The following is a 14,096-nucleotide window of genomic DNA, read 5'->3' as shown; positions in this document are numbered from 1 at the left end:
CTAACTTTTTTTTCAACTTTGTAAACTACATTTATACTTACAAAAATGTCACATTTCATAATTATGTGAACATTTCTCTCCACTTCTTTCAAACTCAATAACGAACGTGAGAAAAAACATAAAACCCACTTTCCTCATATTATTTTTCCTTTCGAGCTCTTATCGAATATCGATTTATTACCAAAACGTTCAAACAATGAACTTCGCCCATTTCCTCTGGAGTTTCTTCACTCAAATTTTTGACCTAAATTGATAAATCCATTAGAAGAAGGCAATTATTCTCCACCCATGTGGGATATTTTTTTTTATTATTTCTGTTGTGTTTTATTTTGCTTTTTAAAAAAATATATAACCAAATGTTTTATTTCACCACTTAATTTAAAACGTATCCCCATATCCAGGCTATCGTAAATTTTTATCAAAGCAATTAAATATTCTGATTGCCATATAAATGCATACCAGAAGCAAATGTTACTTTAAAAATATTATTCAGATCAAAACGGTCTTTAAAAATGAAAAAAAAAAAACAAACAAACCTATAACACACATCACAAAATAACGCCATCTCCTACCCTATCCCTATTATTTTCTTCTATATGGAAACCCAGAAGTGTGCACGGTTGCCTGCTTTAATTTTTCCTATGCAGCACTCCATTTAGCCAACCATGCTGCCACCAACCATGCTATACAATACTCGTTAGTAGATATAGAACTTACAACCATGTAGAAAGTAGTAGACTTTTCTTTCTTTTTTTTTTTTTTATTTTGTTGCAACCAACTTTTGCACGGTATGCAAAAAGGTATAAATTTAATTACCGGGCCAGTTCAATAACCCGATGTGTAAGCATCCATTCTACAAAATTGTTGTCGTTCATCTATAAGTCGGGTATAGCTTGTATAGACGTTTTTGGGGGGGAAGAGGGATTGGGAATACTGGAAGCATGTCTATATACTTCGAGTACCTACTTAGCACACTTCCAAATAGCTTCGGTCAGTTCGAATGCAGATGCATTGAACGAGGCACATGAATGTGTGTTCATGTTGTGCAATGTCCAGTGTGACTTTCAGTGTAAACATTCCATCATCATCAACATCAACTTACAATCGAGATTTTTCGCGAAGTAAAATATACATCTCGATTCTATATGAGTTCTATGTAGTTGCGTATAGTGAAAGAGTTATGGAAACCTATGATGACGAATCCTTCGTATAACTTCTGAAAAAGTATTTCAATAGAAGAGAATCGTGGTTCGGTGTTGCCACTTAATTGTATAGGAACTTTATTGGCCAATAATTTGGTTTCTCAACACCGACCGGTGTAATGACGTCTTACCATTTATTGCTGCCTGTCGACTCCAATTGATACTTACTGTTTTTGATACATTATAAGGTTTTTCGTACCAATAGTAAGGGGTACTATATTCAAAATCGACTTCTATCCGATACTTACCGCGTTTTTCCTTGATACTCATCAGGACAACCCGTGATATTTACCGGGCTAACCTGTGATACAGCCTTTCACACTTACCGAAAAACCCCTTTTTCTTGACTGGAGCAACCCGTAACAATTACCAGTGGAACCCGCGATAATTACTGACTAACCCGTTATACTTACCTGGGCAACCTGTGATGCCTAACTGGAGAGCCTGTGATCAAGGGGCACGGTAGTGCCCAGCCAAGTTCTCTAGCAACTTTGGCACTACACCCTTATTTACAGGAAACAACTCAGGCCATTTTCGACCCCCCTCTAACTTCCACACCAAAGATGCTAGAAATTTCAAAAACCGTAACTGACTGACTGACTGACTGACTGACTCTCACTCACTGACAGATCATCAAAATTATGGAGAACTTCCCGTTAACGTAGAAACTTGGAATGATAGGGCTTGTGGTGTATACAAAGGGAAAAATCGAAAATTTGAGATTTTCAATTCAGGGGGCGTGGCATCCGCCCATTTCCGCTGAATTATCATCAAATATTATAGAGCACTTCTGATTATCGTAGAATCTTGAAATTTGGTAGAATGGTAGAGCTGGTAGTTTATACAAAGGAAAAAATTTAAAATTTGAGAATTTCAGCCAGGGAGCGTGGCATCCGCCCATTTTCGCTGAATTTTCATTAAATATAATAGAGCACTTCTGATTATTGTAGAATCTTGAAATTTGGTAGAATGGTAGAGATGGTAGTTTATACAAAGGAAAAAATTTAAAGTTTGAGAATTTCAGACAGGGGCGTGGCAACCTCCCATTTTCACTGAATTTTCATCAAATATAGAGATTTTCAATTCTACAGCCATACCTTGCAAAAAGTAGTGAAATCACAACAAAAACATTACTGTTAAAAAAGGAGCCAAGTTCTCCTATGTTGAAATTATGCTGGCACAAAAAGTACTGAGATGTAAAAGTGTACCAAGTTCTAAAGTTTGGGTTCAAATTCGTATCAATAAAATTTTGATTGATTACTTGGCAATTTTTGAAATAACTTTAAAAATCGGTAATTAAAAGAAAAATTATCAAGAGAACAATCAAAATTTTATTGATACGAATTTGAACCCAAACTTTAGAACTTGGTACACTTTTACATCTCAGTACTTTTTGTGCCAGCATAATTTCAACATAGGAGAACTTGGCTCCTTTTTTAACAGTAATGTTTTTGTTGTGATTTCACTACTTTTTGCAAGGTATGGCATGGTATGTTTTTGTTGTGATACATATTAACCGGATTCCTAACAAGGTAGGCCGTGATACTAACCTGAAGAGTCTGTGATAATAACCCCGACAACACTTAGTACTTACCGTCTATCAACCTGTGAAACCGGGCTATCCTGGGATACTTAGCGGAGCAACCTGAAATACTCACCCGAAAACCCTGACATTCTTACTGGAGCAAATTGTAACAACTAGCAGAGAAAACTGCGATACTTACTGGAAGGGCAACCTGTGATATTTACAGGGCCAACTCTGATCTGTTTCAAGGAAGTCCGTAATACTTACCTGGGAGACCTGTGATATTTACCGGAGAAACTCGAGATCCTAATCAATTAAGACCGTGATACTTACCTTGGGTGCCTGTGATATTTACCGAGCTAACTAGTGATACTTAGCAAGAGCATAAAATAACTACATAATTAGCGGAAAATCTGGAGCAACCAATTACAACCACCAGAAATATAGGTGATACTTACCGGGTTTACTCTCGTTATTGTTAGTAATGCAACCTGTGATACTTACCTAGATTACCCGTGATACTTAGTAGAACAACACGGGACACGTATTACTTACCGGAAAACTGGAGTAACACGTAACTATAAGGCAAAGCTGTTATTTTTACCGGTCGAACTCGTTATACTTACCAAGGCAACCCGTGATATTAACCGGGTAAACTCATTCTAAATCTATCCTGGACCATTGCACTCTTTAGCTAGTAAACGGGTGAACTCTCTCTGGGTTTAAATCCAGCTTCCAGCTTATAGAATCTTTATCAACTTATTTAAATTTTTTTTTAATTCTTTATTTTTGAAATAGCAGTTTTTTTTTAAGTGAAAAAAGCCTTTATGATGTGATAGACCGTTACAATTAATGAAAGCTGATAGTGAAGTTCTAAAAAGAAAATTTTTAACTGCTAACTGAACTTGAAGCGGCATAAAATAGTTTCGCATGAAGGATTGACTTAAAAAAAAAAGAAATAAAACCATGTATTTCTGTAAACAGTGCGGTTGGCGAAACGATCTGGCGAATGAACTCAACTCCACCGAACATAAGTAAGGTTTTTAATTCCCTGTAGGTGAATTGTTTTAGTATTTATCACGACTTAACCCCCTATTTAAAAACCGTTTCAATGTTGCAACTTAATTGTTCCGCTTACGGTACGTTTTGTCGTGTAGAATGCACATGCACATGTTTCCACAGAAGACACTTGACACTAGGAAACTTGCAATTTTATTTGGAATTTTGTTTACTTTAAAGCTGAGAAAGATTTATATAGGTAATCAAGTGCCAATTACGCACCTTTTTTGAGTTGGAACCACGGACATAATTAAACTGTGGTGATAAAACACTACATTGTGGACTTATGTCCTGAAGAGCTATTTTCATGTTGACTCCTGTTTTTGATTTTTTTTTTAATTTTTACCCTGCGTATTAGGGTGGGTCAAAAAAATCAAAATTCGTTTTTTTTTTATTTGGTACCTCGAAAACTCGATTGCTAGACACCTCTAGAATATACTCACCAAATATGAGCTCTTTATCTTAATGGGAAGGTCCTCCGCTTTTCAATTTTCCATTTTTACATCAAGATTCTACTAAAACAAAATATTTTTTTTATTAATTGAATTTTTAGCCAATTGTTTTTACATACAAAAAAGATTAAATACACTTTTTTGAATTATCTAACCGTTTAGTAGATATTTGAGGTCCAAAAATTGAGAAAATCTTTAAAATTTCTTTTTTTTGTTCTTAATTTTGTAACAAATTGAAAAATTATAATAATCAAACGCGCATGACATATTCTTGTAGGAAACAGATTGCTCCACAAAAAAGGTCTTATTAACTTTTTTATTAATCTAACCATTTGAAAGATATTCGAAGTCAAAGTTAAATAAAAATATAAAAACTTTTTTTACTTTTCAAAATTTTCTACTTCACTGAAAAGTCATTATTATTAAATTAGTAAGATGGATTATTGAAAGGGCTTAAATGTTCTACAAAAAAGTCCTCGGCATCAAATTGGTTCTTTAACCGTTTAGAAGATATTTTCGAAGTACCAAATCAAAAAAACGAATTTCCATTTTTTTGACCCACCCTACTGCGTATTGTTCAACGTTTATGTCATGTTAGTCAAAAGTCATAGTTCTTATTTAAAGCATTATTTTACAATATTATTTTGGAATTTTTTTTTTTTTTTGTTTTCATCTAAAACACATAAAGTGGGAACACTTAAAATGCATATTATAACTATAAATCACAAAATATGGTTACCTGATTGAGTGAGTATTATTCAGGCGACAACAAAATATGCTTAAACTATCAAGAATTTCTAAGAATTTCTTTGAGGGTGAAATTCAAGGCAGTGCGGTGTTAGCGGTGGGGGAGGGGGAGGGATAAAATCTTCCGATTGGCACAGAAGTGCAAATGTAAAAATATCATAGTTTCTTCTTTATTATCGTCTTCTAAGAGGAACTTAAAGAAAGACCAACAACAAAACAAAACACAAAAAAAAACTAAAATTAAGTCATCAAAGAGTATAGAGCCATATTGGAACTGTATATTATAGTCGTCGCTGCATGCTGCCAAAAGATCAGTTTTAATGAAAAACAAATATTGATACCTCAAGACGAATGTAAACATAGCCGTTGTAGCGAACCAAAAACCATCACCCATTACAGCAATATGGTCAGCCAGCAGCGTCAAGAAGGCATGTCATTTGCGGCAGAACAAGGGAAGACCTGCTGATGTGGTCGGTCGGTCTCTCTATTCTCTGACTGACTTTTGCTTCTGTCCATAATTCTGTCGGCGACATCTACTAAAAATCCATGATTATTATGGATGATGAAGCAAAAAAAAAATTATTTTCTTTTTTTTTCACTGGAATGAAAATTGATTTTTTTTGTTCAACACTATCCACAGCACTGGTCTTGTGGTAGATTTTTTTTCTTTCAAAATGTATCTTCAGTGTGTTTAAATTGTATCTACATAAGCTTCTCTCTCTCTCTATCTTCGTCAATAAGTCACGAATATGGATTCAAGTTTTAAATTCTTCGTTTGATTTTCTTGGTTCATTATTTTGATTCAATATCCTGTGGATTCAAATGTAGGCGTATAGGATGATGATGACTATGTTGTGTTTGTTTGATAATGTTTACAATATAACTCTTGCTGATAGTTTAACTTTTATTGATTTTTCATAATAATTTATTTATTTTTTTTCATATTTTTTTATTTACAGAAAATATAACGATAGCCGGCACAACAGACTTCTGGTCCACGCAAGTGTTCAAAATAACGCTGTACGCAAAAGAGACACAAATGTATCTTTGTTTCAACAGCAATTGGAAACTTGTTGGAATGGTAAGTATTGATTTGTTAACTTTTAAGTTTTTTTTTTTTAAAGTTGAACTACCTAAATTTTTTAAAAGAACATAATTTCAAAAGGTCTGGCAACCATATTTCTATGCTAAGGTGTCAGCATTTCATTAGTTCTGTTTGCCAACTGTTTGCTCATCTTCCCACTGATCTATATAATAAGCACTGGATAATAGTTTTGATCAAATTGAAAATTTGAAGATGACAATGTACATTATGATTGACTGCTGTTGATCCTCTAAAAATTCTAAATCTCAAATCCAAATAACTTTTAAAAAAATTTAGATCAAGATATTAGTATTTTTTATCGTTTTAGTATAACCCCTTCAATGACAGAGATACTTAGTCAAAACATTTATGAATTAAAGTACATTCCGGATAGAACTGCTTCTACTCTTAACATTTCGCATGCTACTTATCCGCAATTTCCTGTTTTTCTTTCAAATATAAACACTCAAAATCTCAGATGTTTATTTATTAATTGAAAAACTTTCATAATTGATCTAATCAAATATTAATTGAAATTTTAAATATAGAAATTTTTAAAGGTGTTAGATATGTCTGGCTGTGGGTCAAGATTAATAATATCATTATTTGAAAATCACCGTAATCAAGTGGTTGTTGAATGCTGATTATTTTATGTAATTCCACTATTATGATACTTCAATTTTTTTTTTCTTATTCATTGCACTAAACTTATAAACTATTTTTAGATGAGACAAAATTCATTCAAGAAGGTTGTGCGTTTAATGCTGTAGTGTATTTTGATTTACTTAACTGTTATACAACTTTTATCATTATGTTGAAAAACTATACCGGAAATGAAGCTCTCATCTAGTACTGTGAAGCCTTATTGTACAAAAATGGTTTAAAAGCTTGATTTTACAAAAGATTTGAGTTGAGAAGTTTTAAGATAATTTCTTGTGATTATGTTTTTTTTTTTAACACCATTAAAAGAAATTACCGTAATATGTTCTAAGCCAGTATTTTATTATGTTTCGATGTCAACTTTAGTCTTAGGAAAATTCTGTAGGTATAGTGAAGAACCCTGTTTGTATAAATTAAGTAGAACTCAGCAACCAGCTGTCAAAAAAATTCTTAGATTTCATTTATGAATACAGCTTAATGAGACATTTCATTTGAAGTCTCACTCGATGTGTTTGGAGAAAATTTTTGAAAATGCCTTTTTTTAGCCAAGTGGTACCCCTTGGGTATTTTATTTAATTTTTTAGCAAAGACGATGGGATTAAACTTAAATTAAAAAAATTTAAACAAAATTCTATGTCCCGTTTTTGAAAATTTGATTTTTCAAAAAAAAATTCAATTTTATTTTTAAATACAAAAATAATATTATTTATTATATTATATATTTATATTAAAAGTACCTACATATATATAAATGCTTTTTTATGAATAAAATCCGCAAAAGTGACTTAGTCCTTTGTGACAAATTAATGTTTAACAAAAAAATTTTAAATGAAAACTTTTTTTTTTGTTATTTGACTTTTTCTGAGAAAACCTAAAAAATCAGTTTTGTTGCAATTTCAATTCAATTTCAATTAAATTTCAATTCAATTTCAATTCAATTTCAATTCAATTTCAATTCAATTTCAATTCAATTTCAATTCAATTTCAATTCAATTTCAATTCAATTTCAATTCAATTTCAATTCAATTTCAATTCAATTTCAATTCAATTTCAATTCAATTTCAATTCAATTTCAATTCAATTTCAATTCAATTTCAATTCAATTTCAATTCAATTTCAATTCAATTTCAATTCAATTTCAATTCAATTTCAATTCAATTTCAATTCAATTTCAATTCAATTTCAATTCAATTTCAATTCAATTTCAATTCAAATTCAATTTCAATTCAATTTCAATTCAATTTCAATTCAATTTCAATTCAATTTCAATTCAATTTCAATTCAATTTCAATTCAATTTCAATTCAATTTCAATTCAATTTCAATTCAATTTCAATTCAATTTCAATTCAATTTCAATTCAATTTCAATTCAAATTCAATTTCAATTCAAATCAATTTCAATTCAATTTCAATTCAATTTCAATTCAATTTCAATTCAATTTCAATTCAATTTCAATTCAATTTCAATTCAATTTCAATTCAATTTCAATATGACGTATGCAAAGTTTAATCAAAATCGTTCGAGTCATTTTCGAAGAATTTGCTATAACTTGAAAATTTTGTATGGGAGGTACACACACATTGCAACTTTGTAAGCGTTAAAGCAAGATATAAAAACCAAAAAAATCAATTTTCAGAATTCCTTAAAAATCGTCTGTACCAAATATGAAGACAATCCGTCCACCCATTTGTGCTATAAAAATGTGTTAAGATAGATGCACAGATGGACAGACGAAATTAGGAGATCCATTTTTTCGGACTTCTCCATCATCGTATTGTTCTTTTTGAATAAAAAAATAAATAATTTTTTTCCACACGAAGCCAATATACATAGGTTATACTTGCCCTATAGTATAGACAGAGCAAGTAAAAAACGGTTCTATGGCAGGTACCAACAATACCGTTAAATAATAAAAAAAATATTGAATCTTACGTAAAAAAAAATTCCAAAATCGGTATAGCCAACTTTATTTTCGGTCCAAAAAATTATTTCAAAAACCCCTCTGGGGAGTCTTCTTCAATATTTGCATCATTTATGATCATTTTTTTTTCCTTTTAAACAAAAAAAATAATATTGTTTTTGAACTATCGAAACTGCCTGGCGTTTTCATTCTTCAAGTATTGTGCAATACCCGGAGAGCACCCCAGTCTTAATATCAAAACTAACATCTTCTAAGATCTAAGATTAACTAATCAACTAATTGTTTGAACTAATTTAATAAGCTCTTTAATCTCTTTGAAGCTATAAATTATCTTTTGGATAGAATAACTTTGCCAGATCGTCATAACGAACCTCCGAAGAATTTATCTCCTTCTTGAACTTTAAAATCCTTCTAGTAAGCTGTAATGAATGTAATAAAATTGTTCATAATAATGTTTAGCTAGTTCATTCTAGTTAAAAGTTTAAACAATGTTCAACCCTTAATTAAGGTGTGTCAGAAGTAAAAAAAAATTGTTTACAAACATTTTTGTTTTTAATTATAAAAAAAGGGTAAATATTATCAAAATAATATTTTGTCACAAAAAAAGAACAATAATATTTTCGCTATAACAAAAATGGGTGTGTTTCGAAAGTTTCGAAAAACAAAAAACTTTGAGAGAATGGAATTTCATTTAAAATTCTTCAAGAATTAATGGCAAATGTGTGTAATTGTTTTAAGGTACAGAGTTTAAAAGCCTCTTACACATAAGATAATTATGAGACAAACATTCATGGAATTCCTCAATAAAACTCAAGGTGTAGAAAATGAAAGGTTTTGTTGCAAATATTTATAATCACCTTCTGTTAGATTCCTTAAATTTTTTGTTTGCTTTATAAATTCAATTTATATGGTTAGGAATGATGTTGTGCTAAAATGTAAACAAGAAAAAATAATTAGGGTACAATATTAAAAGTACCTACTTCAATAAAAAGGAAGGATTTAAAAGCCAATAATTTTCGTGTTATATTCCTTTTGCGTGTTTAAAAGTTATTTGAGAAGAAAATTAACATATATATATAGGTTAGGTTTTCACAAGTTCAAGGTCGTTTAATTTAAAGGTAATTAGAAAGTCCATTTTTACTAATAACAGTGGTTCAAATAAGGCTTTTAAATAGCGAAACTGTTTATCCATTTTCAACTAACCTTCAAAAATTTAAGTTTTTTCGCCTTTTTAATAACTTTCTTCTGATTTTTTTTTTTTTTTCAGAGAAAACTACAAGAAACCTGCTACTTCAACGAGTCCATTGTACACGGTTATTTCGAATATCGGTCGGCTGTCGATCCAAACCGCCGCGTCGGTTTCACACACCGAGGTAAAGCAATTGGACCCAAAAAGAATGTCACAGATGCCTGTTATTTCTTTACGAAAATTGAAGCCGATCGATTTTTTCATCAATATACAAATGGCTTCAATCCGCACCATCATCACCACACATTTCCATCTTCATCATCATCTGCTCCTTCATCTGCATCAACATTTTCTTCCTCTAATAAGAGACTGTCAAAGTCTGGTAAGTCAGTATCAGGTAAACTAACATCATCATCAGTCTCTTCTTCATCATCATCAACATCATCATTATCATCACCGTCAAAAGCTAGTAGCCTAGTCGGTGGTGGTGGAGGAAATGTAGCTAGCTCTGAAGGAAGTGGACAGTCAGCATCAGCAGCATTACCACGCGGCAGGAATCGCATGGTAACTGGTGGAAGTAGCGGAGATGGAGGAGCAACTGCTGCCCGGAACCGTGGCAGTGCCACCGTCACTCGAAAACCAAACGGCCATAATAGCAACCTAAGTAATAGCAGTACCAGTAATAGTCGTAGAGGAAATAATAATTTAAGTAGCACTAATATAAATCATAGAAATCATCATAACCACAACAACAGCCACAACAACTATGTACAGCAACAGCCAGCCACACAGTTACACAACATACATCAGCATCCACAATCGGCACAGCACCATCAAGTACGTCATCATCATAACGATCCTAATTTCATTGCTCGGCGTCAGCAATATCAGCGCGACCACCACAAAGTGCAACGATTACGTAATCATCAACAACAACAACAGCAATCAACGAATAGCATGCAACGAATGACGTCATCTGAGGTGTCATCATTGCCAGCACCAATGTCTTCACCGATGTCACCATCACCGGTGTTATCGTCAATATCCTCGCTGTCACTATCGATGGCTGGTTCATCGCCAGTCGGTGCTTTTGTGTTGCCGCCACCAACATTAGCTAGTGACGATGTTGCTATATCAGTCTCAGCAATGCCAGGCCGTCGAAAGGTGAGACGAAAAAAAATCAATAGCAAGCAACGTCAACAAGTGACAAATAATGCAGCAAAAGATCCAAAACATAGACGTGCCTCAAAACAGAAACAAAAGTCGTTTAACAGTTCATCATCATCGACGACCCCAGCAACCAGCTCGAGTACAGAAGAAGATGAAGATAATCTCGTTTCATCCGATTCATCTTCATCATTGGCATCATCGGCATCAACAAAAATGGTTGAAGATATGGTGTCGCCATCGATGTCATCTGCTGTCGGTGTACCATCATCATCGACAGTTTTTTCATCTACAACTTATACCTCATATTCACCATCATCGGATGAATCTGTTTCATCATCAAGTGAACCAACACAAACGTCACTTTCCGATGAATCAATGTCTTCATCTTCATCAACATCAACATCCATTAATCCGTCTCCTTCAACCTTATCTGAATCTTTTTCATCAACCTCCATATATCCGTGGTCTACCACTTCACTAGATGATTCATCATCATCATCATTATCGTTCGATGAACTATTACCAACACCACAATTGGGCGATGAATTGATGGCGATGGTGATGGAACCTATTGATGGCAATGACAGAACTGGTGGCACTTCTACCTCGACCGATGATTACAATAGTAGTAGTAGTAGCAGTTTTAGTACTGATTCCAGTGATGGTACCACCAGAAGCAGTAGCAACAGTGATGGAACTAGTGAAAGTAGTAGCATTAGTACAATCGATAATGCGGCTATTAGTTACCGCAATCACAACGATCAATACTCGAAAGACGACGACGACGACGATGACGAGGCAAGTTCAATGCCTGTCTTGCCAAACAATTTGGATAATAGTATGACTGAATACCTATATAGTACTAGTAGTAGTAATAGGCATAGAAATATAAACAATAGTAATTTTAAAAAGTATTACCACAATGGCAATATGGGCATTGAGAAACTCAATCGCAGTAGTAGTAAAAAGTTACCAACAAATTTTAATATCAACAATAATAATGCTGGTAGTAGTGACATTACCTCCAGTAGTAGTGTAACATCAACAATTCTTGCAACAGCAGCAACAACAACAACAACAACAAATCATAGAAATAATTATAATATTAGTAGTTATTTAAATATAAACAATACTAGTAGTAGAAATAGTGGTAGTAGGAAAACAAATAATAGAAAACACAATGTTGATAGATTGTCATTATCAACTGAACAAACAACAACACCAACAACTTCAACAACAACTATTAGCAACAACAATAACAACAATTTTGATGAAAATGTTACTCATAGTACTAACAATAATAATCAACAACATAGCAGTTACTATAGCACTAGCAGCACCAAAATCAATAAAAACTTACACAATAGCAATTTGTTGGATAGTGAAACAAAAAAGTATTATAGTAAAAAATCTACTACAATTTCAACTACAATTTCTACTACTACTCATTCTACTCCTCCTTCTTCTCCAACTGTTCTTGCTCCTCAACAACAACAACAACAACAACAACAACAACTATTATCAACTAGTGCATCAAACAACAACGCAGCAGTATCAACAGCAGCAACAACATATGCAACATCAAAATTAATATCAAATAGTAAAACAACATTAATGGCAACACCATCATTTCCTATGACAGCTAAGAAGACAGCCATTACAATGGGTAATAATTTAAATCGTAGCAAGGTGAATAATAATTTCTATGCTGGTGAAATTGTTGAAGGAACATACGATGCTATGGCCGATATGGATGATGTTATTTCCGGTAATGGAGGTACTGGTAAATTGGTGGCAGTTGGTTATTTACCAACAACAGCATCATTGTCATCATTGCCAGAATCAATTAGAATAGCAAAAATCAAAATTAATCGAGAACGTCGAAATCGATTGAGAAGAAAATTGCACATAGGATCTTAAATTTAAATGTTTTTGTTTTGTCAATTTGATTTTAATTTTTTATAAATTGATTTTTTATTTTCATTATTTATTGCAACAAATGCGCATACTTACATACAAACAAAAAAAGTTAAAAAAAAAAAAATAAATAAATAGGTGAATAAAATAAAATTAAACAAAAATAAAAGAAAAAAAAATTATCTGTGGAGAAAAATAAAACTATGAAAATATGTAAGAAATAAATTCTTTTGCTATGTGATTGGGATATGAAAGATAGATGAAATGCAGGTTTTTTTTATATATTTTTAACATTTTTCTTACGTACTTAATATGTACCTATTTGAATCTCAAACGTATTTGTTATCTTTTAAAAATAATTTGTTGTTGCTTGAAAAAAAGTGAACTCCTCACCTATATGCCAAAAAAACAATGTGAAGTTATACTCTTCTCAAATTCACTTATACTTATTAAATTTTTTTTTGTTCTTGTGTGAACATGCCTTTATAAATCAGTAAGTTCACACTAAACTAATTCTGTGTAATCGCTTGATTAGTTAATAAAAGTAAATGTCATTTTGACATTTGTCAAAAAGCAAATTTTCACTCTGTTAAAAATGCCATTAGAGAAGTATAACTTCAAAAGTTGCATTTTTATGAGCATTAAGCTATTGAAATTTTCGAAGATCTTTGTATAAAGAAACGTGTACACGGGAACCTACAAATTCGGTTATATGCAATATTTTGCAGCAATTTTGCTCAGCATTATCCCGCAGCTGAGTCCAATTATCAAACTTCTCAGACGACGACATTCACATTAGAATCAGTTATCCGGCTGATTTTGAATTTTTTGCTTTCTTACTTGCAATTTATGATAAGAAAGAGAAGTCCAAGAGAGTCAGGAAACTTTGATCAAATTTTGAATCTATACACCGTCCAAGTATTTAAGGGTCTTCAATAGGGAATTATCTCGAATCTGTCAAACTTAGAATTGACGTCTATTAAATTGATGAAAATGACAGATACAAAGTTGCAAGGGGGAGGGGTTTTTAATCGAATTTCGTTTTTATTAACCTATTACCTGAATATATACAGACTCTTTAACGAAAAGTGATAATTAAAAAAATAATGTTTGTATTTTCTTCCAAATGTCAGATTCATTAAAGTAGAGTTTGACGTTTCAAATTTCTA

The 14,096-nt window shown here is 32.2% G+C and overlaps 1 protein-coding gene across 2 annotated transcripts in view; it reads left to right on the top strand.

The window, feature by feature from the left end:
• LOC129919725 (putative uncharacterized protein DDB_G0277255) overlaps positions 1-13,347 on the top strand; it is a 177,279-nt gene extending 163,932 nt beyond the window's left edge. For both annotated transcript variants that reach the window (XM_056000705.1, XM_056000706.1), the window contains 2 exons: positions 5,945-6,066; positions 9,919-13,347. In XM_056000705.1, coding sequence (XP_055856680.1) covers positions 5,945-6,066; positions 9,919-12,930 — 3,134 coding nt within the window. In that variant the 3' untranslated portion in view covers positions 12,931-13,347. The remainder of the gene's footprint in view (positions 1-5,944; positions 6,067-9,918) is intronic.
• The last annotated feature ends 749 nt before the right edge of the window (positions 13,348-14,096 follow it).

Source organism: Episyrphus balteatus, chromosome 4 (genome assembly GCF_945859705.1).
Source record: "Episyrphus balteatus chromosome 4, idEpiBalt1.1, whole genome shotgun sequence".
NCBI classification, from domain to species: Eukaryota; Metazoa; Arthropoda; class Insecta; order Diptera; family Syrphidae; genus Episyrphus; species Episyrphus balteatus.
Note: the sequence above shows the minus strand (reverse complement) of the source record. Positions and strands in the feature narration are given on the sequence as shown.